Source organism: Momordica charantia (assembly GCF_013281855.1).
Source record: "Momordica charantia cultivar OHB3-1 chromosome 10 unlocalized genomic scaffold, Mcharantia_2.0 BLBB01000010.1, whole genome shotgun sequence".
NCBI lineage: Eukaryota > Viridiplantae > Streptophyta > Magnoliopsida > Cucurbitales > Cucurbitaceae > Momordica > Momordica charantia.
In genome coordinates, this window is record NW_028275158.1 from 8,600,998 (window position 1) to 8,624,541 (window position 23,544).

The 23,544-nt window shown below is 33.2% G+C and overlaps 2 protein-coding genes across 3 annotated transcripts; both read right to left on the reverse strand.

Moving 5' to 3' along the window:
• Positions 1–9,106: 9,106 nt before the first annotated feature.
• On the reverse strand, positions 9,107–11,845 carry RPL24 (Translation protein SH3-like family protein). The gene is made up of 4 exons (XM_022287031.2): positions 11,641–11,845; positions 10,798–10,836; positions 9,749–9,979; positions 9,107–9,502 (listed from the first exon to the last, which is right to left on the reverse strand). Exons 1-4 carry the CDS (start codon positions 11,743–11,745, stop codon positions 9,302–9,304), a joined length of 576 nt encoding a protein of 191 aa, XP_022142723.1. The 5' UTR covers positions 11,746–11,845; the 3' UTR covers positions 9,107–9,301.
• A 1,430-nt stretch (positions 11,846–13,275) lies between these two features.
• On the reverse strand, positions 13,276–17,803 carry LOC111012776 (calcium/calmodulin-regulated receptor-like kinase 1). 2 transcript variants are annotated; one of them, XM_022287038.2, is made up of 9 exons: positions 17,668–17,803; positions 17,480–17,598; positions 16,258–16,660; positions 15,707–15,860; positions 14,927–15,053; positions 14,612–14,697; positions 14,429–14,500; positions 14,048–14,251; positions 13,276–13,902 (listed from the first exon to the last, which is right to left on the reverse strand). In XM_022287038.2, exons 3-9 carry the CDS (start codon positions 16,566–16,568, stop codon positions 13,564–13,566), a joined length of 1,293 nt encoding a protein of 430 aa, XP_022142730.1. In that variant the 5' UTR covers positions 16,569–16,660; positions 17,480–17,598; positions 17,668–17,803; the 3' UTR covers positions 13,276–13,563. The 2 variants fall into 2 exon arrangements, with proteins under 2 accessions (XP_022142730.1, XP_022142729.1); XM_022287037.2 differs by having other exon boundaries at positions 16,258–16,679.
• Between the last annotated feature and the right edge of the window lie 5,741 nt (positions 17,804–23,544).

Consider the following 23,544-nt stretch of genomic DNA (forward strand, 5'->3'; position numbering starts at 1 on the left):
TTGCTTATATTGAATATAAAAACAACATTTACATCAAAGGAAAGATTACATAATAAATGGGGAATATTACAATACCAGTAAGTATCTCATATATTAACGGATGATGAATATTCAATCAATCACCTAAGATCATGGGTCAATGATTTGCTTAATATGAGCAATGCTATCATAGAGCAAATCTTGACATTCCAAATTTATGGTACCATCATATGATTGTCGTAACATTTCCCCTCAAACGAGTGAGGGAGATAACCACATCGAGTTTGGTTCGTAATTCAACAAACTTGGCTTCGGGAAGAGCTTTAGTTAGGCAATCAGTCAATTGATCACTTGAAGGAACATATCGTACATCAAGTTGTTTGGTAGGTACCTTGTCACGCACAAAATGTACATCTAATTCAACATGTTTGCTTCGAGAGTGAAATACTGGATTAGCTGCTAAAGAAATGGCACTGATATTATCACACCAAACCATTGATGTGCTTGGTAGAGGGATTTGAATTTCCTTAAGTAATGATTCAAGCCAGAAAATTTCAGATGCAATAAGGGCAAGAGCTCGATATTCTGATTTTGTACTTAAACGTGCCACAACATGTTGTTTTCGAGATATTCAAGAGACAAGAGTATCACCAAAAAATACACAATAGGCCGCAACAGATTTTCTATCATCTGGACAACATGCCCAATCGGCATCACAATACCCTATCAAGCTTAGCTGATTGGACGGTTGAATTAGTAATACATGATTAAGGGTTCCTTTTAAGTACCTCAACACCCTCTTTGCCGCTTGCCAGTGGGTAGTGGTTGGATTCTGTTGGAACTGACTTAGCTTGTTAACAATAAATGAGATTTCAGGCCGTGTATTGGTGAGATATTGAAGTGCTTCTATAAGGCTTCGGTAGTTAGTTGGATTAGCAAGACTTTCACCTTCATATGTTGAAAGTGTTTTCCCTGAAGCAGCAGGTGTGGAGCAAGGTTTTATATGCTGCAATTCAAATTTGTTTAGTAAATCAGTGATATATTTCCCTTGGCTTAGGTATATACAACTCTTGTCACGATAGACTTCAATGCCAAGAAAAAAGGTTAAGTCTCCGATGTATTTCAAAGCAAACAGTCTATTCAATTCACTTATGAAACGCTTGATCATTTGAACATCATTTCCAGTTATTACTATGTCATCGACATAGATTAAAAGGAACAACAAGGTGGTACCTGATTGGAAGTAGAACATTGATGTATTTGCCCTTGAGTTTAGGAATCCCCAACCAACAAGCGCACTTTTTAGCTTGTTGTACCATGCTATTGGCGCTTGTTTAAGGCCATATAAGGCCTTTGTTAATTTGCATACAAAATCAGGATGTTGTTTATTAAAGAAACCTTGAGGCTGCAACATATAGACTGATTCTTCTAGCTGACCATTGAGAAATGGATTATTTATATCTAATTGATGTATGCACCAACTATTCGATACAGCAATAGTTAGTATAATGCGAATGGTTGAAGCTTTCACTACTGGACTGAAAATTTCAGTGAAGTCAACACCGGGCGTTTGGTGAAAGTCTTTTGCTACCAACCTAGCTTTATGCCTCTGTATACTACCATCTGGATTATGTTTCAACCGAAACACCCACTTATTCCCTATCAAATTGTATGATTCTTTATATGGGATAAGTGACAAAGTGGAATTTTTGTGCAATGCCTCCATTTCCGCAATTATAGCCTGTTTCCATTCTGGGATTAATAATGCTTCTTTGACATTTTTGGGCTCACTGTTAGTACAAGTAGAAGAAGAGTTAGGAAATTGAGATAAGAAATTCCAGACCTTGGGCTTGAAGATCCCACATTTAGAGCGAGTTTGCATTGGGTGTGAGGAAGCTAAATTTTCACTTGTTCTCTGGATAATAGGAGTAGAAATGCTTGGACCAATATCAAATATTTTCCATATCATTGGCTGCTGGTGTTGGGTCATTAATGGGCTGCCTCTGATTGTCATTATTATTGAACAACACACCTTGATTCAACACACTTGATGGTGATGGTGGAGGCTGGTCAGTTATTGAACTTTCATTGTTGTTGCTAGGAGAGAACAAAATTGTTTGGTTGTCCAAACCTTGGCTTGTACCAGGTGAAATTTGGGATGGTGGGGAGCTATTTAGAAGATTTTGAGGGTTGCTTTGAGATGAAAAATGATGTTGCTGAGAGGTGGGATTTATCCATGTAATGATAGTTTCATGAGATGTTTCGTTGGCAAGACTAGTTGTTAAGAAACTAGATTTAAAAGGAAACTCGCCCTCATTAAACACATTTCGAGATATGTAGACTCTCCCAGTTGAACTCAAGCATTTGTAACCTTTGTGAGACTCACTATACCCAAAAAAAAAAAAACACATTTTGTGGAGTGAAATTAAAATTTGTGAGATTGATAGGGCCTTAGACAAGGAAAACAAGCTGAACTGAATACTTTAAGGAAATTATAATCGGGTTGTTGGTGATATGCCTTTTCCCAAGGAGAGAGATTGTTAAGAACGAGTGTAGGTGCTCGGTTTATGATGTACACAGCTATAAAGAAAGCATCCACCCAATATCGAAGGGGCATTGAAGCTTGGGCTAACAAAGTTAAACCCATCTCCACAATGTGACGATGCTTTCTCTCAACTATGTCATTTTGTTCACTGGTGTGAGGACAATGGTGTCTAAATTCTATCCCTTTTTCTTTTAGATGTGGAGAAAACACTCTAAACTCGCCTCTCCAATCAACTTGTACAATTTTTATTTTCCTTTCAAACTTATTTTCCATGAGAGTTTGATATTAAATAAAAGCTGACAAAGTTTCTGATTTATTTTTCAAAGGAAAAATAGAAGTTAGGCGTGTGTGGTTGTCAACAAAACTCGCATAGTATTTGTAACCGGAAGTTGAAGGAGTTGGAGAGGGTCCCCCAAAGGTCGCAATGTATAAGTTCAAGTGGCGCTTGAGTCTTAAAAATGGATTTGCCAAAGGGAAGAGGGTGAGATTTGCCATATTGACAAGCATCACAAAAGTCTAAACTTTCATTAGCTGGAATTTTAACATTGCAAAAACGTAAAACAAGACTTAATACTCTTTTTGATAGATGTCCTAATCTCTGATGCCATAAAGTGCTTGGAGATTTTTGGACTACATGGACTTGGGGACTAGAAGACTGACACTCAGAATTGACTTGAGCAACATGGTGAGTAGATTGCATTGCTCTTTTATTTTGGATAAACTTTGATCTTTTGGGTTTCAGAAGGTCTAGTTGGTACAAGCCTTGGTTAAGCTTCCCTTCCAGCATTATTCTCCCTGTTTCCTTGTCCTTAACATAGCAACAACAAGAGTTAAATTCAACAACAGCTCGGTTATCAGCAGTCAATTGGGATATGCTTAGTAAATTCCTTTTAATTTGAGGCACATGAAGTATGTTGTTCAAGAAGATAGACATACCATTGTTTCTTTTTGACAAATAACAGTAGATCCAACATGGGCAATAGCTAGTTTATATCTATTACCTACTGTGAGGTTTTCATTCCCTTGATATTCTGCTTGCTGACCAAGATTTGTAGCATCATTTGTTTTATGATTTGTTGCTCCACTATCAATTAACCAGTTTGGATCAATAATAACTTCAGGTCCAGTAATGTAGGCATTTGGAGCTTGATTTCCTCCTTGTGGAGTGTTTCCCATGTATTGCATATTTAATCTGTGATAACATACAACAGCTAGATGACCAATCTTGCCACATACCTGACATGTAGGCCTTGAACTATTTGATCTCTGACCTTGAAATCTTCCCCCTCGGTTTCTACCTCTTGAGTTTCGTCCTTGACCTCTACCTTGCCCTTGTTGGTGTGGATTCCAATTTTGGCTTACACTTTTGTTGTAAGTATAGTTGGCTGAGGGACCAGAGACATCTGCAATACTGACATTGTTGAGGTGAATCAATATATTCTCGAATGTGATAAGTGTTGCATGAACCTCTTGCCAAGATATGTTTTCTTTGGCATTTATCTGACAGATAATTTGGAGGTACTCGGCATTGAGTCCTGTGAGGACACTTGAAAGGAGAGAGCTTGTACTGATAGGTTCACCTGCAAGAGTTAAACAATCAGCAAGTTGTTTCATAGTAGAAAGGTAATCACTCATCTTGAGTTGATTTTTTCTAGTAGTTTGGAGACTCGTCTTTAGTTGGTTTATTCGAGCCTTGTTGGCTGTTTCATAGAGATCTTCTAACGCCTTCCAAACATCTCGAGATGTCGCCATACTTAGAACATCACAAGCAATAATGGGACTCATTGAGCCATATAACTAAGCAAGCAAGGACTGATCGGTGGAAACCCAACTCTCATGAGTTGGATTTGGAATCATTGTTCCAGTTTTTGTGCATTTAATTTCTGCAGGCGGCGGGGTTGTTCCCAGGATGAATTTGTCGAGTTTTTGCCCACGCATCACTGCAAGAACCATCGATTTCCAAAAGAGATAGTTTTTCTCATCAAGTTTTACGGTGAGGACTGTGTTGAGAGGATTTCCAAAGGGTGTGATGGTTGCTGGTGCAGCAGTGTTGGAAGTTGATCCTTCACTAGCCATGAGGAGAAGATTAGAAAAAAAAAAAACTAACCACGCTCTGTACTAAGATTAAGTTTTACAGAGTAGAAAGTGGATGAAAAGCTAGCTTGAATTGCTTAGCTTGTGGTTGCATTGTATTGAATATAAAAACAGCATTTACATCAAAGGAAAGATGACACAATAAATGGGGAATATTACAATATCAGTAAGTATCCCATATATTAAGGGATGATGAATATTCAATCAATCACCTATGATCATGGGTCAATGATTTGCTTAATATGAGCAATGCTATCATGGAGCAAATCTAGACATTCCAAATTTATGGTGTCGTAACACTTTCTCTTTCTAATCTACCTTTTTTTTCCAAGAAATATATCTCCAGCTTTTATCTATCTAATTTTTTTCTTATTTTTTTTTACTATAACTTTTATTTCTCTTTTTATTTATTTGTATTCTCTAACAAATATATTTCAAACTTTTTTTTTATTTAAATATCTTTTCTTATTATAATTTTCCTTTCTCTTTCTTTAACAACTTATATTTTGCTCTCAACTCTAGTATCTTTACAGTTTTTTTTTTGTTCTTTGACTTTTTTCTTACTAAATTTTTCTGACTTTTTTTCTCTAAATCTTTTTATACTTATCTCTCTAAAATTTCTCTTTAAAAGGTTTCTTTTATCTCTCCAAATTTTTATTTTCATGTCTCTACTTTAGGGATAGATACAGTTTCTTTTATCTCTCCAAACTTTTATTTTCATGTCTCGGATGACACAAATTCCTACAGGATCGGGTCCTGCTTAAAAAACGTGGAATACATTTCCCAATTCCCACTATATATCTGGACCCCGTCTCTTATCCTATTTTTAAAATAATTAATACACGTTTCATTAACTGTTTTACTAAATTATGAATAAAATATTGAATATTTTTTTAAATATTTATATATACCAGTAAATAATAAATTTTTAGTAAAATAGATATAAATTATGTATATTTATTGCTCTTTTTTAATGCTAAAATTAATTATTAAACCAATAATTTTTCCCGCAAAGATCCTCGTCCCCAAATGAAGATTCCTCAACCTCGATGTCAATTCTTAAAATCGGAGAATAAGTTATGCAAGGACGAGGATGGGAGAGGGCATTCCCGACTCCCACCCCACTACGTTGTCATTTTATACTCTACCTAGATGCTTCTCTTTTTAAAAATAGAAAACAAAAAATAGTTAGGGCAGGAGAGATTCAAGCTTATTACTTCATGGTTAGAGACATGTATCAATTTTTGTAGAGCTATGCTCGGTAGATCAATAATTAATGTTAAAAGGGTCCTAAATACAATTTTTTTTTTTGAAATTATAGTAATTTCATTAAATAGTTTTTAAAAAATGTATCCATTGTCATCCATATCTAATATAAAGAAAAAAAATCAAATTTAAAGAAAAAATCAAATTATAGCCTGATGGCATAATGATATTATAATTAAATCATATATGCACAAAGTACATAATGGCATAATGATATTGTAACTAGTTGGTGTAATATGTGACAAATATTTGGATAGAGTAGACATGTCATGTTAGTGTGTTTCATCAATGATATTAACAATATAGGCCAAATATAAACATATAATATGAAATTCAAGGACGTCTCGAAACTTTTTAAAATCTATTAGGAGCCACATCAACATAACAATTAAAATACTCGACTAAATTTATAATTTAACTAATTTCTCGAAAGCTTACTAACCAATAAATTTAATCTTTTTATTGATTAAATAACCGACATTTTTTCGTTCAACAATATGGATATTATAATGATTGGACCATCTAATGAGAACAATTGTATAATACTTTAGTAAGTTAGTTGTGTTGTACAACTCAGCTAATAAAACTCTTCTACACGAGTCATGCTCAAGTCAGATGTTGGACAACATTAAACGACATTTCCCGTAGCAGGAGAAGAAAGGTTGGTGAGGTCTAAGGTATAACACCTCATACTCCAATATCGACGAATCATACTTCACAACCTCTCCTGGACTCCGACCTAAGTCAAGGTCAGAGTCGAGGTATCATATGTAATCGCTCATAACTGCTACAAATTTCGTGGTTTTGTTGATCGAGTGGGTCCCACCCACCAACTTCAATAAAATAGAGAGACAAATCATTCACACATGTACATGCATTTTATTGCTCCTCTCGAGACAATCTAATTCCTACTAACTCGAGCATTTGAGCTTTTTTGGTTCTCTTTGAACTTCTTACAACCTCACTTTCTAAGTGTTGAGGTTGCAATAAATGCAAATAAAGTCCTACATTGATTAGAGAAATAAGTGATCCAGAACATGTAAATGAGAATAATTATCTCCATTAATATGAGACATTTTAGATAAAACAAAAAAGAAAGAACAACCAAATGTTTCTCTTCATCTCGACAATTGTTGCGTAATTGAATTTTTGTTTGAAAATTTAAGAAAGGGGAGACGTACAAAACTTTTCTAGATATATACTTCATTTTATTAAGGTCAGAAATTCAAATTCCTATTACCCCATATTTGTCGTACTCTCGTGCTTTGATTAAAGTTTTCCAAATAATTATAATTATTTGATGAAGGCTAGCAACACTCGATTAAAAACAAAATTCTAAGTATATGATATTCTTTTGATTTTACAAGTGGGCATAATTCTCACAAATGTCAAATCGAATAATATCTTTCTTGCATTGCGCCAAAGTAAGTACTTGCTGTTTTGGAATGTGGGTTCATTGAGGAGACGACTAACGAATTGCACCAAACCTAAGGGTGGTAAATTCTCAAGCCCATAGTTTTGAAACCAAAAAAAGAAAAACATATATATATATATATATATAGACACCAAACATCGGTCTCCCAATAATAATATGACATTGTTTCTCTAATTTAGGTATAAGTTTACGTCATTTCGCTGTCAATTCGAGTGCAGTTTAGTTTAGTGAATAAAACACCTAGTATTATTGTTATGATGATTCAATCTCTTATTTCTCAATGTTGGATTAACTGAAAAAAAGTTAAAGATGTTGTTCCTATTATTATAATAACAATTTATTCTATTTCTAATTGATGTGAGATTATCAATTTGAATTCTCACTTCGACAGTACATTTTAACTAAAAACATTATGTGAGATTATGTTCATATATCCCCGAACAATTCTCCACTCGAATAAAGGATTTTCAAACTTCCCATAAAATAGTCACTCATCAAATCTCAAAGCATATGGCCTCTATCATGGACCACATTCTGAGATAACTAGGGATATCATCGACAATTTCACATTATATTACTTGTTAGAATAACAATATTTTTTTATCTCTATCTCTGTAATAATACGATAGTGTCTACTTTTGACATAATCTTACGTGATTTTATAGTTGGTTTCACTCAAGAGACCTTATACCAATGAAGATGAAGGCTTAGCACTTCGATGTTAGCTCTTTGCCACTTGGGTTGTAGTATGTTTCAAGGATTTGGCTGTTTGCCCATTAAAGCAGTACGTGAGTTTGGTTCAGAACGTCATGAGACACTTTGGTCCATATTTAGTGTGGGCATTAGAGCAATGGGAGAACCTTTCCCTAGTATGAAAGGACCCAGCAACGGATGTACCTCTAGTGTACTAGTTACCATGCCTGCGATGAATGCTAGGTAGCCAAATGGAGAGCGGATAACAGCTGAAAGCAATTAAGTAGTAAGTTCACTCCAAGATGAGCACTCTCCTATTTCGACTTCCCTAAAGCCTCTGGTGTAGTGTGGTTGTAGTTATTTTAAACCAAAATTAATCTTCTCCCCTCCTAACAAATATAGGACTATATAGCTCTCGATTATTTCTCTAATTCATTAATTTTTGGTGGTTCATAGGAGAATATAACAAGATAAGATAAGAGATGATACGAGTAATATCCTACGTATAAAATAATGACAAAATCAACTGTGAATCTAACTCAGAGAGGGCAACTACTTATGTGATTATTTTATAGATACTTGATGTAAGGATAAAAGTTTCAATGAAATTAGACATTTAAGGTATATAAAAAGTAAAAGCACGTGAACTTAGGTTCAAATAGATAATATTATGCTATTATATAGAAAGTCTCAAAATCCTTATAATTAATCTAAAAAAACAAATTCACAGGAAATCAAACCTCCTCTGCGACTAGCGTCGGGTGGAGAATGTTCGAGATACTCAATTCGGCATATTTTGACCCATTCAAGCTGAAAAAATGGGTTTCCCCATCAGCACAATTAGGATAAAGCTACAGAATTTAAAATTAAGTCTTCATATTATAGCACAGTATGTGCCATGCTCGATCATAACCTTCACTTTAAGATGTTTGTTACAAGGAGAATGGCCGTAGACTTGTAGTGGAATTCAATAATAGACTTCACATTAACAATATTTTAATCTTTTACCAAAAATACAGAGATTTTTCTAATAAAAATGTATAATCTGGATAGCAAATTTAAAACTTATTCCAGAATCAAGGACTTGAAAATAATTAGAGGAAAGAAAAAACTGTTCCAGCTTTTCATATAAATAAACAATGAACAATCGAATCAATATCACTTCACTATGCTCCATGAACAAACAGACAGCAACAAAAATGTTTGCTAAAAAGGAGAAATGGGCAGCTGAAAGTGCCCTTTGAGCTTCATAACTACAGTGATGGTAAGTCTATTCTTACAAAGGATTCTTAAGCAGTTGCAGCCACTTCAGTTTTGCTCTTCTCTTCCTTCAGTTTCTTCCAATTTTCCGCACTGTCAATTATTTCGCCAGTTTTAATGAGATAGCGTACTCGTTGTCCACTTTCAAGGGTTTTGTGACCGACCCGGCTCGCTACATTTTGTTCTTTTGAGTAAAGCATCACGTTCGAGCTATGGATGGGCGCCTCAATCTGAAATGTCAGAACCGAAATGAAATTAGACCATGAGGTGAAACTAATCTGTTGAACATGAGACTATGAAGAAGTAATCAAATAAAGAATCAATCCAGTTCATACAAATGAGAGTCACTTCTTGACACATAAATGTGGGCAGTTTTCTGGTTGAAGACTAAACTTACCATTGCTAAATTTTCTTTTTGTATAGACATCAGTTGATGATTTGTAATATTGTATTGATTACAAAGAAGAAAAACAAACCTTGATAATCTGTCCTTTTTCTTCCTCTTCTCTGCTCTTTACATGCTTTGTCTTCAAATTTATTTCTTTCACTATCACTTTGCTATTATGTTTAAAAATTTTTGTGATTTCTCCAATTTTTCCCTTATCACGGCCAGCAATAACTTTCACCGTGTCTCCAACCTTGACATGCATTTTGTGTAATACCGGAAGGCTGTTTGGCTTGCATTCCTTCCGTTCCCATCTTTTTAGCTGCCAATAAGGTGAAAACAAATGAAAAGAGAAGTAAATAAATCGGAAAAAGTGTATAATTTCCAATATTACCATTACAAATTAGATCTCAAGCCAAAGCGAAATCAAAGAACAGAAACACCGAATATATCATTGATTCATTATAAACTTTTAGTTCTGTGGCAGAGTTAATTTGGAAGAGAAAAGATTCTGATGAACATTACTGGAAAGAACAACTTGCATTAAGAACAATTATAAGAACACTATAAAGCTTTACCATTGATACTTCAATTGGTTTGAAGTGACTTTTAGAAGCAGTAGTTTTAAGTGAAACAATTTCTCTATTAAGATTTCTAGAAAAAAGAATACTATTTAAGAAATGTATGGGAGTGTTTTTAACTCTGAAAAAGTGCTTTTAAATGGTGAAAAATACTTCCTATCTCAAAGGTTTATGTCCGGCTACAATATAGAAGCACTTTTCAGAAAAAGTTGAATGCACTTTGAAGAACTTTTCAAACAAGCAATCGATATTGCTTCAATTGCATTGAATATCTTCTTAATTAACATCTTAAAAGGAAAATTGCTTACAGTTGCATTGAATGATGATCATCAAAAACGATTTGTCACTTGTAAATATGGAAGGATCACAATACATTATCAATATCAGAAGCAAAAGTAGCAACAAGTATCTTATTTTCTCAGCAACTCAACCATCAAGCTTATTCCTGTTTCACCTCTTTTCTTTTTTCCCACATATACTCTTTGTAGTAAATAATTGATCTTCCCTTAAATAACAAGTTGAAGGATGATGAAATCATGAAAAGACAAAAAATACCAACCCTCATTACTATGAGACATGGCTTCTCTTTTGACGTTACCTGCATGTTAAACAAGAGATACTTAGATATAAAATACTCTGAAAACTTACTTGAATACAATATGACGCAAAATAAGCTCAAATATAAACAATAACTGATGCAATTTATCAGCTTGATTTCGAGGGTTGGGGGGGGGGGGGGGGGGGGGGGGGGGGGGGGAGGGGAAACGTGGTTTTGGGAAAATTGATGAAATTTTTTAGATTTGGTCTGTTTTTGCTCACTGGTTGCTGTAACATCATCCATATACTTAGAGCAACATCCATTTTTGGAATGCTGTGAAACTGTTCTATACTTGCATTTGAATTGGGCTATTTACAGGTAGTATATCAAACAATATCAACAATGCAAAATATTTGTAAGAAAATCAAAACAAGGGGAAAAGAAGAGAAAAGTTTGGATGAATGAGAAGCTAAGATAATGGCTGCCTGATAAAATTTGTTAAGTTCTAATTTCAACCAAATCATCATCACTTCCAAGACGAGAGTGAAAATAATTAAAAGGAAAATGTACAAGTAGAAATAATACTCTCTCGACGTTGGGGAAAATTGACGGATGCTGCTCAGATTGCGAGTTGAACGAACAATTTACTGAGCAAAAATGAAATTAGATCACAGGGGAAAGCAAATTAACAGATTCCAGAAGTATTTTGTATTGGCTAAATTTCATTCTAAAGTTGACCCAACCAAGGAACCAGCCCTAATTTCTCATAAGAACCGAATTGGGAGGCAAAGAGAAGAGAAAAGCGCGTAAAATGAAGCGGAATGAGATAACAATTGAATGGAAAGTTAGAGAAGAAAACCGTACAGGCGCCGCGTAAATGGTGGGGAGCGGAAGACGTTGGCCGAGGAAGGAATTGGAAGAGAGCGAAAGAGAGGTCATGGAGCTCTGAAGCGCAGCCATGGCTGCCATTTTTGCTGCTGCTGCTGCTTGCGAGATGGTGGCTGTTCTCCAATTTACAGGCTACAAATGGATAATGCAAACTGCAAAAATAGCAAACCGGATTCTAGGTGTTGGCTCGCTGGAGGGTTGAGCTTTAAACGGTGACGTATTCATCCTTAATTCCATTCCAAATCACTTTCGGTCGTTCTAGTTTTGTTGAAATAAATGATTTTAGTTTTTTAACTTTTACACGATTTAGTTTATGTATTTTTTAAATTTGTACCATTTAACTTTTATTGTGAAAAATTATGAGTACGTCATGGTTTTAAATGTTCGTCGATATTTCCATCTACATACCCATGTTTTCACGAGTTCAACATCAACATGAGGGGTAAATCGACATTTTTATTATAGTACAAGAAAATCGACAAAATACAAAAAAAATATCAACAAAATATCACTAATATATACATAATATTAAGATTAATTATTTTTAACTAATTAAAAAATAGAAAAATGTTTATTTGTTCATTTAAATATTTTTTATGATTTTTTTAATTTTTCTAACTTTTACAGAAATATCCATCGATATCGACATTTTATCAATATTTCCATCAATATGAAATTATACCTAATATTTCTATCAACATCAACGTTTTAAACCTTTGAGTACATTGATAAAATGACAAAAGAGTACATGTGTTTATAAACTATAAAGCCTAACTTACATAGTGAAAATTGACCATTAATTTTGTTGAAAATTTTCACTTAAATACTAAGTTGTTACCTATTAAATGTGCAGGACTAAATCGTTACGTAAATGACCTATAAAGGATTTTTTTTAACTTTTTAATATTACCTCACAAATACTCACAACTATAACGTTTTAAAACAATAGAGTAGTGTACCAATCTCACCCAAAAGTCTAGTACAACTTAAAAGTTTTTGCAGCCATAGAAAATTATAGATGTTTACCTACATACTTGCAAAATTTATTCTTTCTACACTATTATTTTTAAATATGACAAAATTATTTACACCTTTTCCAATAAATAAGTTAAAAGCTCAAGTCAGGGGTTTTTTTGAAAAATACATTTTTGATAGTGTTTATTTGATCCCTAAAGTTTCAACATAAATACTTTTGATCCATAAAATTTAGCGTGATCATTTGACCGTTAGTTGACCGTTTAGAGCTATTTTTCAAACTTTAAGACAAGAAATGTCTATTTTGAAAACTAAATAGACACTTACACCAAACCTTAAGATCATGTTTTGAAACTTTAAAGATCAAATAGACATCTAAGACAAAAAATGTATTTTTCCTTTTATTCTTTTCTTTCTTTGAAGCAAGGCGAGGGATGTTGTTGAACTGTGCTCTTGCTATGATATATTATTTTAGTCTAAAATTAATTTGTTTTATTAGATTTCTAAAGTTAGATTTGTTCAATGTATTACTGATTAAAAAAATTTATCTTTTACTTATTTAACAATTCTTCTAATTTTTTTACACTACAATAACTTAAATTCGTCTAATATTTAATTTTTTAGCAAATAAGGGAATGCAGGAAACGAGCCTTCTTTCCTCAGTTCTCAATTCTGATGCATCAATATACAAATACTTTTCGGTTAGGGAAAAAAAACAATTTAAAAAGGAAAAAAAAAAAAGGATGGATCGACTATGTTACATGAAATTTTGGGGGCTGGAGCAGAAGTTTTGGTGCACAACCTTGTTAACTTCTGCCTACTTTTTTGTCCTTTCTGGTATGTTGGGTTGAGAAAAAGCCAGTCAAGACTACGAGAATCAAAGAAATGAAAAACTATATGAACGGCGAAAGAAAGAACCATTTTCTAAACTTCACATGAATCTGCTGTACTATCCATGGACTGTTGCCTTCTGAGTTCAGGCATTGGACTACTCCTGGCTTCCGCTGGATCAACATCAATGGCGACTTCATCCGTTGTTGTCGACACCGTGTTTCGGTTATGTTTGGTGTTCTGCCTTTGTTTCAAAATCCGCGACAAGACTTGTACATTGTCTCTCATGGAAGGTCGCTTTTTCGGGACACGGTTAACGCATTTGTATGCGAGTGCTGCTACTTCATTCAGCTCTTGAGCACCGAAATTTCCATCGAGACGGGAATCGACAAGTTCTTCCCACCCAACTTTCCCATCAGAATTCATAGCAGCCTAACCAAACCATCATCAAGGGAACAGAAAAATGGTGGTTTTAGATAAAGGGTGTGTGAGAGATACTAGTTCAAAAACAGTGCAAGAATTCCGAGGAATAGAGCTTTTTGGTTCACTTAAAGACAGAGAGATAGAGGTGTCTTACAAGCTCAACGTATTCCATAAGGCCCTGTTGAGGATTTCTTCCAGCTATAAGCTCGAAAAGTAATACTCCGAAACTGTAAACGTCGCTTTTCTTATTGAAAGTCCTTGAAGATATATACTCAGGATCAAGATAACCAAAAGTTCCTCTGATGTTAGCTGCATGACTGTCTACCATCTCTTCTCTTGAAAGCCCAAAATCAGCAACCTGCAGCTTGATCATTATAATAACTCAGATGCAACCAAAGCAAACTTACTGATGCATAAAACATTGTTTTGGAAAATCCTAGATCTACATAAAAGCAAGAGCACTTAGATGAAAACTATAACAAATGTTGCCTAGATTCTTATTGCAGCAACATGGTCGTAACTAGAAAGAACGTACCCTTGCTCTCATGGACTGATCCAACAAAATGTTGGCTGATTTGATATCCCGGTGAATTACTGAAGGAACTGCCTGAAGTAAAATTTGAAGCATCGTTATTACTAATAGGTAAAAACATTCATGTTTCCCAAAATGTGCGTGTGTTCATGATTTGCCTGATTACCAAGGAGAAAAGAAAATTACCCCATCATGGAGATACTCCAAACCCCTTGCTACCTCTAAAGCTATACGAACTCTCATACTCCAACTTAATAGTCCATTCTTATCACCTATACAGAAACAAAAGAAAGTCATTTTCCACTGTAGATATTTATACGGAGCTTGTGTGAGATATTTTTCTTTTTCTTTCTGAATTTGTAAATATGATACTGTTCATCAACTCCAACTTCGAATAGATGATATTACAAAAATTAGATTCGTTAATAGTGACAACATAGACAGTTTCTAGTCAATCAACGACACTGTTAGTTTCACAGATTAGAGGGATAGTCAGCTTACCATACAAGTGAGAAGCTAGGCTGCCTTTACTCATGTAGACATACACAAGCATATGCTCGCCTTTTTCAGCACAGTATCCAACCAAATTCACGAGGTTCCTATGGTGCAATCTTCCCAATAACATCACCTGGATGATTTACAGGGAAATACCATTAATGGACAGTAAACGTAGGATGAGAGTCTGACAATTAGAAGAAAAAATACAAGGGGAAAAAAAACTTTAAGCTTCTGAGGAGGGGGAAACAAGCAAAAATATAGGTGTAACTAAATGTTACACTAAATTATTTCGTTGTATTTCAAGCTCCAAGCTTTAAATCTGAGTTCCATACTAGATGTGTGGAGAGTGAGGGTAGAATGAGTGGTTTTGAAAAAAGAGATTTAAGAATAATTGATATTCCAAAATCACCATCCAAGTGATACCTTAAAAATGATTTTGACAATGCCAAAAGTAATTTTGGCCATACCAAAATCACTCCCAAACACACTCTAAGTTTAGAACGATTTCATCCATTCCTAACTCATTGCATATAGCTGGCTGTTATATTTTTGTATTTTATTTTCTTTGAAGTAACAACAGGTAATCATCAATTATATCCAAAAGTGGAGTAACGGAAACGGGAAAAGTACTATAAGGCCATAACCTCGGACTAGCAAACCAGGAATATTTCTAGTGAGGGACATTTGCTCACTGAAGTTCGAGAAACAACTGAAAACCTTTTTTGTGAACTATTGTATCATATTCTAAGCAAGGTGCCGAAATTAATAGTTCACCATCCTTACCTCTGTCTGGAATTCTTTCTCTCCTTGTTTAGAATTGGTTGCCAGCACCTTAACAGCAACAGTCTCACCAGATTGCAATGTAGCTTTATAAACAGGACCAAATGCCCCTTGTCCTATTACACTCGTAAAATTGCCGGTTGCTTTTTGCAGATCTCTGCGAGCACATACAAACTAAACAATTTAGTAACACATTAAATTACAATTCTTTTTGCAACAATTAAATTACAATTGCATTCTTTTTTCTCGGTCAATAGTAATCTTGGATATGGGCTAACAACATAATACATTACAAATGTGCCAAGGGAGCCGATGGAAAGAAGTTTCAAAAATTAAAAATTCTGACAACTAATCTTTAGAGAGCCCTGAAAATCTAGAGAAGAAAAAAAGTATCGGGAGAGTTTCTGCAACCAAAGCACCCGGTAGAAAGTAACGACATACCAAAATGAATTTCTAAGACAGGGATCATTTATCTCTCTATATCGAATAGTTTTAGCTGAATCACGATCTCATCCAAAGTAAATAGTAGAGATGGGTTTCATAAGAAGACGTACTTGAAAGAATATTCGGGAATCCCAGATGCCGAGATCACACTGCTTCTCTTGAATCCATCAAGCCATGAGGACATACCAGTCCGGCTGAACACCGGTGATTCTGGACCAACTGTTGAGTCTGATAGAATAGTACAAGAATCAGCTCCGTTTGTTCGAATTGGAACATTAGCTGCTCTCCTCGAACTGCTAATACCAATCTGCAACCGCTTCCTATGGTATCTAAAGCAGAATAGCGCTAAAATTGCCAAAAGAACTCCAATCACCACTCCTATCGAAATCCCAATTGCCAATCCAGTTGACTCCTCTTTCATCTCCTCTTCCGTGCTTCCCAAGTTCCTATTCAGTTGTCAAAACCTCGCTCGACTGCAAAATGGCTTCGGAAACCTTGAACTAATCTGGTCAGCTGCATCATTCACATTTTACTGGAATATAAATTACAAATGATGTCAGAAACCAAGAGGACCGTTCTCTACTCTTCCCCATCCAGCCATAAGTAAAGTCAAACCGCAGGAATAAAAATATGCAGGAAAGCGATAAAATTCCAGCATAAAAGTATTATTCTAAAGAAAAATGTATTCAAACTCCCGCCCCCAAGAGCCCTCCAGTACCAATCAGCAGACATCTTAGCCCAAATACTTCTAAATAATTCAGCCATAAAACTCCTCCGATCCAACTCCACCGCTCTAAAATTAGCGTCTGTGAGAATTTTATTCAGAAACATCACAATTACAAATAAATTTAGCTTAAATGGATCAAGGCGCAGGAAAAGTAAGTATATACTATTCATATTTGATTGAACGTTTGATACAGCTAAGAATAATCAATCTCCACTCTCCACTAGTAGGCATTAGTAAACTCCTTACAGTCTGATGCTACAAATCGCCTATTCAGATACAAGATAAAAGAATAACAGAATCAAAATCCAGCAAATCCGAGACTTAAACAGTTGTACCAACACGAAATCAAGCCTAAAGCAAGAATTTCGAATCGAATAAGTAAACTCCATTAGTTTCTCCTACTTTTTCCCATCCATTTTACTTTGTCATCCAAAAATCAACCGAAAAAAGTCCCAGAGCATCATATTATAGACGAAAAATAGAATAGAAAAACAAAACCAAGGCAGTTGAGGCAGAAAACACAAGCAAATGAAACAAACAGAAGCAGAAACTCTCTAAGCCATGGAAAACACATTACGTCCCGCAGAAATCCGACGGCAACGTACCTAGCAAGACGACGATCACTAAAAACTACATCGGTACAGCGGCGCGTGGTTGAGGAAGAGAAACGGAAACTGAATGAATAGTTGCCAGAGAAGCGGAATGAAGATGGAAAGTATTATTCCTGCGAGATTCGAAGAATGTGAAGAAGAGAAAAAGGAATCAAAGTGCAGCGAACAAAATCTGTACTTACAGCTCCATTTTGGGAAGAATTTGAGAAAGAAAATAATACAAATTCATGAGTAGTGACAGAGAGAGAGAGAAGGGACCCGGCGGTCGCCAATGCCATTGCTTTTGTTTGAAACGGAACGCGGCATTCGTGGTCAAGCCGTATTAGCCGATCAACTTTTTTGTGCTTTTAATTTTTTTAATCATTAATAAATATTTTTAAAAAATACTTTTTCTTGCTAAAGTTTGTTTTTGTTTTTAATTTATTAATTACAGTTTTAATTTTTAATTTTATTTCTTAAAATATATATTTGGATAACTTTGGAAATGATGCAGTCTCTGTATTTTAATATTTTTAAATAAATTTCTAAATTTTTTAGATTTGGGCTATTTGATCTCTACCCTGCTTTTAATTTTTAGGCCTCATTTATGTTGTTGATGTTAAATTCTGTCGAGTTTCGAAGTTTTGACTTCCAACGAACTCGAAGGAGCTGCAAAGGAGCAAGTTGCATGAGGAGAGACCTTCGTACTCGATCAAGTAAGGTTTAAAGCTCACTCAACCAACATGAGGATACTAATCTCAGGACTAATAATTTGTAATCGCCTCAACTTTGAATCACCATAGAGGACTTGCTCCCCTCCCCCACCCTACCTATAAAAGGGACATCATTTTTTCGACTCAGGACATTATTTTATCAAGACCGACCTACTAAACTCGAACCCTTACTTGAGCTTCTTGGAGTGCTTGTTCCCACTATGCAGGTCTCTAATCGCTCAGCTCGCTCCTCCGTAACTCGTCCAAAAAAAAAAATCTGATCTTCGAAACTTGACAAAATTCAGCATCAACATATGTTAACTTTGTACGTTTGAGAATTATACCTAACGTGCAATCTTTAAACAATATAATTAGTAGTACAAAAGTATTAAATTGACAAAGTTAACCCTAGGAACTTAAAGAAAAAATCTTGAATTTAAAATAATAGTAATTATTGTTATAAATCTAAAGGAGCTACCCGGTTATTGCTTTTTCTCTCTTGATCTAAAATTAAAAGAAATTAACCCCTATCTTCAAGAAATTAAATAAAAAATTGAACTAAAAAAGAAAAAACTAAAAATATAACCCCTTTTACCTACATTTTATGAGAAAAATGCGTTAAATTATTTTAGTAAGATTTTCTTTTAACAGATTTATACGTAATATATTATTTTTCTGATAAAGAAAACAATAATACTGTATAATAGAATATGAGTGTAAACAGGTGGGGTTGGGTTGAGTTTTCTCTCTTTTTTATTTTTTTATTCTTATTTATTTGTTTGTCAAAATTGACATCTGACTAGTAGTTGAAGAAAAATTGAACGTATATGTCAAAATAAAAATTTAAATAGACCGAATCAATTGCCTGATCAAACTGATTACATGACTACAAAATCAACCAAAATAAAATAGACTTAAATATTTCAATTTTTAAATATTAAGAAATTTAACCGATATCGAAGCCAACTTATTCGTTAAATTAGTTTGATTTTTTTTTTTAATTTAAATTTCCGCTTGAACTCCTAATATTTTTTCTTTTCAAATGGAGATTTGAACTCACGATCCATCTTGTGATTGGAGCAACACAGTAGTTATACCAATTCTTATAAACATTTTTATTCATCACTTCAAACCAAACATTTAATAATCGATGAAGATGACAATTATAGCATTAAAAATCTTGAATGCAAAGAATAGTATAGTCTAATAAAATTGATTTGTTCAGTCCATCATTCATTCAATGCATATAAATTTGATCTTTATGTTTTGGATTCACATAGTTAGGTCAAAATCATATCACTTTTTCTATAATTTTTCTTCCATTTTGTTAGGGATATTCCTTATTTACCCTTTCATATACTATCAAATCATTCAAAATGGAATGCTCTGAAGTGGTTGAAATGGTTAAATGGGTATAAAATAAAAACAATTCAATCCAACTACAGTTACTAATTTAATTTGATTTGTCCCCTGTGTTCAAGTGAGAATAATAAATTAAGGAGTAGATGAAAGGGTAAAATTGACTTTTCATTAATATTATGAATAAAAAAGAAGCATGATGGCATTGGCCAATTGAAATTCTTAATGCACCTATCATTACCAGGGATTTTTAATCTCAATTTTACCCCTTCTCTTTAGTCTTTGTCAACCCTCTTCCAAGAAGAACTTGCAAATACATTTTTTTTTTAGTTCAATATTAAGAAAGATAAAAGACACCAACTTTATGTTTAGATATGACAAATACATTCCTCCTCTAAAACTAAAATTGGCAGGTAAATTACACTCCTGAGTCATGATTATGAAATATATTTTATATGTATTATTTTTTGTTTTTTCTTGCATCCCTGTAATAAGGATAAAGGCGAAATGTCTATATAATTTTGGAAATATTTTTAAAATAAGGAATGAAAAATAGAAAAATTCTTATATTTCCAAAAAATAGAAACAAGAAAGGAGAAACATGAACACAATTTAATTATTATATGTTCTAGAAAAGATAGAAATAAAAATCGGAAACTTGAAACATAAACATTATTAAAACCTAACATCTAATTTATTGTTATTATTTCTAACTTTTATGAAAGACAACTAGTGGCATTATTTTATATTTTTTACTTATAAATGTCAAAAAGTTAAATAACATAAATTTTTAATACTTTACTTTAAAATTAAATTTTCATGTAAAAATTATGTTTTTTTAATTTAATATTTGATAGGACAAAAAAAAACTTTCAAACATATTAACGTTTCTTTTTTCAATAAAATAAATAGAAAAAAAAACAAGAACCAATTACTAGAACTTTTTTAAGAATAAGAAAACAATAAACAAAAAATAAGAAACCCCAAAACTTAGGACACGTTTGGTAACGTCCCCGTTTTTTTTTCTCGTTTTCAATGTTATTAACAGATATAAGCATTTGACAACTATTTATATTTAATTTTTGTTTATATTTCTTTTAGAAACATTCTAAAAAATTTATAGAAATGTGGAAGCAACGACAAGTTTCTTGTTTATTGTCCCGTTTTAAATTTATTCCAAAACATAAATTAAAACATTATTTTATAATTTTTGGATCCATGCATATCATATTTTCATTTGAAGATAAAAAAATAATTAAATTGTTATCACTATTTCAAATTGTGTGATTTAAAAATAATTTCTTATACTTTCTTAATTCCAAACCGATATTTTCAAACAACCTTAATTTTTCACACTACTAATAAATAAACATAATAAGGTTGGTAAGTTTAGCATTACTAGTTTTTTCATAGTCTCTTTTGCTGATTGGATTTTTATATTCAAAATGAGTTATAGTTGTTCTAAATTAGCTCCATTAATTATCTTTAAAAAGAAAGCTCCAACAATGTTATATTTTGTTATTGCAATATAAAAATCTATCTGTTAACTTAAAGTTAACCACTTTTCTTTTTTTTTTTAAGATGAATAATTTCAAAATTACTCATAAAAGAATTTTTTTTAACTATTGTTATTTAAATACCGATAAATAAACAAAATATTTCTTTAAGAAAATATACTGATTTAATTAAAATTTTTAAAATTTTGATTGATAAAAAATGTGCTAATTAGCATTGTGTTAATTGTTTGCACATTTTTTGTAGGGTGAATTTTTTTTCTTAAGTTCCGTGATTCGCACTTGGACTTTAATTAGTTGAGTTATGCTTTGAATTTCATGTACTAATTGGTTTTGATAACGATAATAAAAAAATTTTCATTTCATGTGATAATAACAGATTTATATAATCTATTATTTGACCTAGATACTTTATTTTATTATTATTTTTTTAGTAAAATAAATATGAGGTAGAGATTAAAACTTTTAATTTTTAGAAAGAATGAGTAGATGCTTTTAACTTAGGTTAATAACCCAGATATTAATTGAATTATAATTAAAAAACAATCAGTGATTAACTTAGATATTAATGGATCACCATAACCTAGTTGAGATACGTATGTTATACTTTTATATTTGCACTATTTTATATTGATATTGTTGATGCAAAAATTTACCAAGGCACGGATGACGATCTGGGAGGTCGGCTGGCAACCCTTAGAGCGATCTTGGGGTACCTGCAAGGAGATAAGCCACTCCGACGCCCAAGTTAATGTATAATCTGAGCTCAACAGATTAGCATCAGACAGATTTTCATTCGTACCTGGGTATGGTTCGTGGTGGTGTATTTATAGTAGTACTGGAAAGGGGTAGATAGCTCGGGCAAGGTTCCCCCGAGCGACCTTCAATTCTCGCTACTGACCGGTCCGTTCCTTGTCACGGCCGATGGCTCTAGTTGTCAGGCCTTTCATGCCGTTTCAGGTCGGTAGAAGCATGAATCGAGAACAAGTCAGTTGTCCACAGCCTGACCCTCCAACAGATTTTTTTGAAACATTTCAACTAATTAGCCATGAATAATTAGTCCTTGTAAAAAACAATAGGTTACTCTCCAAAATATCTAAGCTTTTACATCTTGAAAATTTGATATAGACAACAATTGAAAAATTCAGCCAAAGAGAGAGTAGTTGTGGAATTTTGGCGGGCTTTCAGGTAAGGGAAAAAGAAAAAACAAAAAGCCAAGGACAAGTGTAATTTAAGGTGAGGACAAGTAAACGGCACCTTTGACTAATGAAAATGACAAAATTTTGTCATCAAGTTTATGAGCATTTTGAGAATTCTACGCATTCTTAGGGGCGATTGGTTAACTAGTGATATGAAGATAGAAATTTGAACGTAAATAATTTAATGAAAAATAAGTTTTATTACATGTTACAATATTTTCGAATATATGTCTGGTAACAGATTTTGAAATTGAATCTTAACTTAAAAAGTTATTTAATGTATATTTAGTAATATATATATATATATATATATATATATTATATAAATCTATTTGATATAATATATCCGAAAACAAAAAATAGAATGCATATAAAATATGTCCTTATTTTTTAAAGGTGTAATAGGACACTAATGAAGGCACCGCTGTCCTTAACACATTTTTTTTTCCAACTCTTTGTCGAGATTGACACTTTCTTAACGAGGGGATGAAAATAAATCATATGGCATTTATAATGTAATGTTTTAACTTTTTATGTATAGTTTATTATTGGTTAACTAGTGGATGTGAAAAAGAAAAAAGAAAAAGCTAGCGAAAAATCTTTGTAACTCTACTCCAAATTTCGGGTTCAAATTTAAAATTTTGGACTCCTAACCATATTTGGTGATGAGACACACGTCGGCTATGAAAATTTGAGATGAAAATTTCTATCGACACGTCGATATTTCCATTGACATATCCATATTTCCATGGGTTCGATATCGACATGAGAGATAAATCGACATTTCCATCATAGTACAAGAAAATCGACATGACAAATATCAACAAAATGTCATTTATATGTACATAATATTAATATTAATTATTTTTAACTCATTTAAAAATAGGAAAATATTTATTCGTTAATTTAAACAGTTTTTACGATTTTTAAAACTTTCTAACTTTTACAGAAATATTCATGGACATCGATATTTCCATGAAATTGAGATATTGACATTTCCATCGACATCGACATCTAAAACCTGGGATAGAAATACATTCATAACTATTTCCTCTTCAAAATTCTTATGGAATGTTTTGTTCTAGTTTCGAAACTGTAAAGAAGTAAAATATTTTAGTAATTGATCACTAATTATTTAACCAAAAAAAGAAATATATTTGTTAATGTACCGAATATTAGGGTGGGGGTGAAATTGGAATAAAATGTGTTGACGAAGAAGAAAATGAGGGGGAGGAAATTTTCAATTTAGCAGCAATAATGAAGCGAAAAGCTTTTATAACTTCAATCTTTGGTCC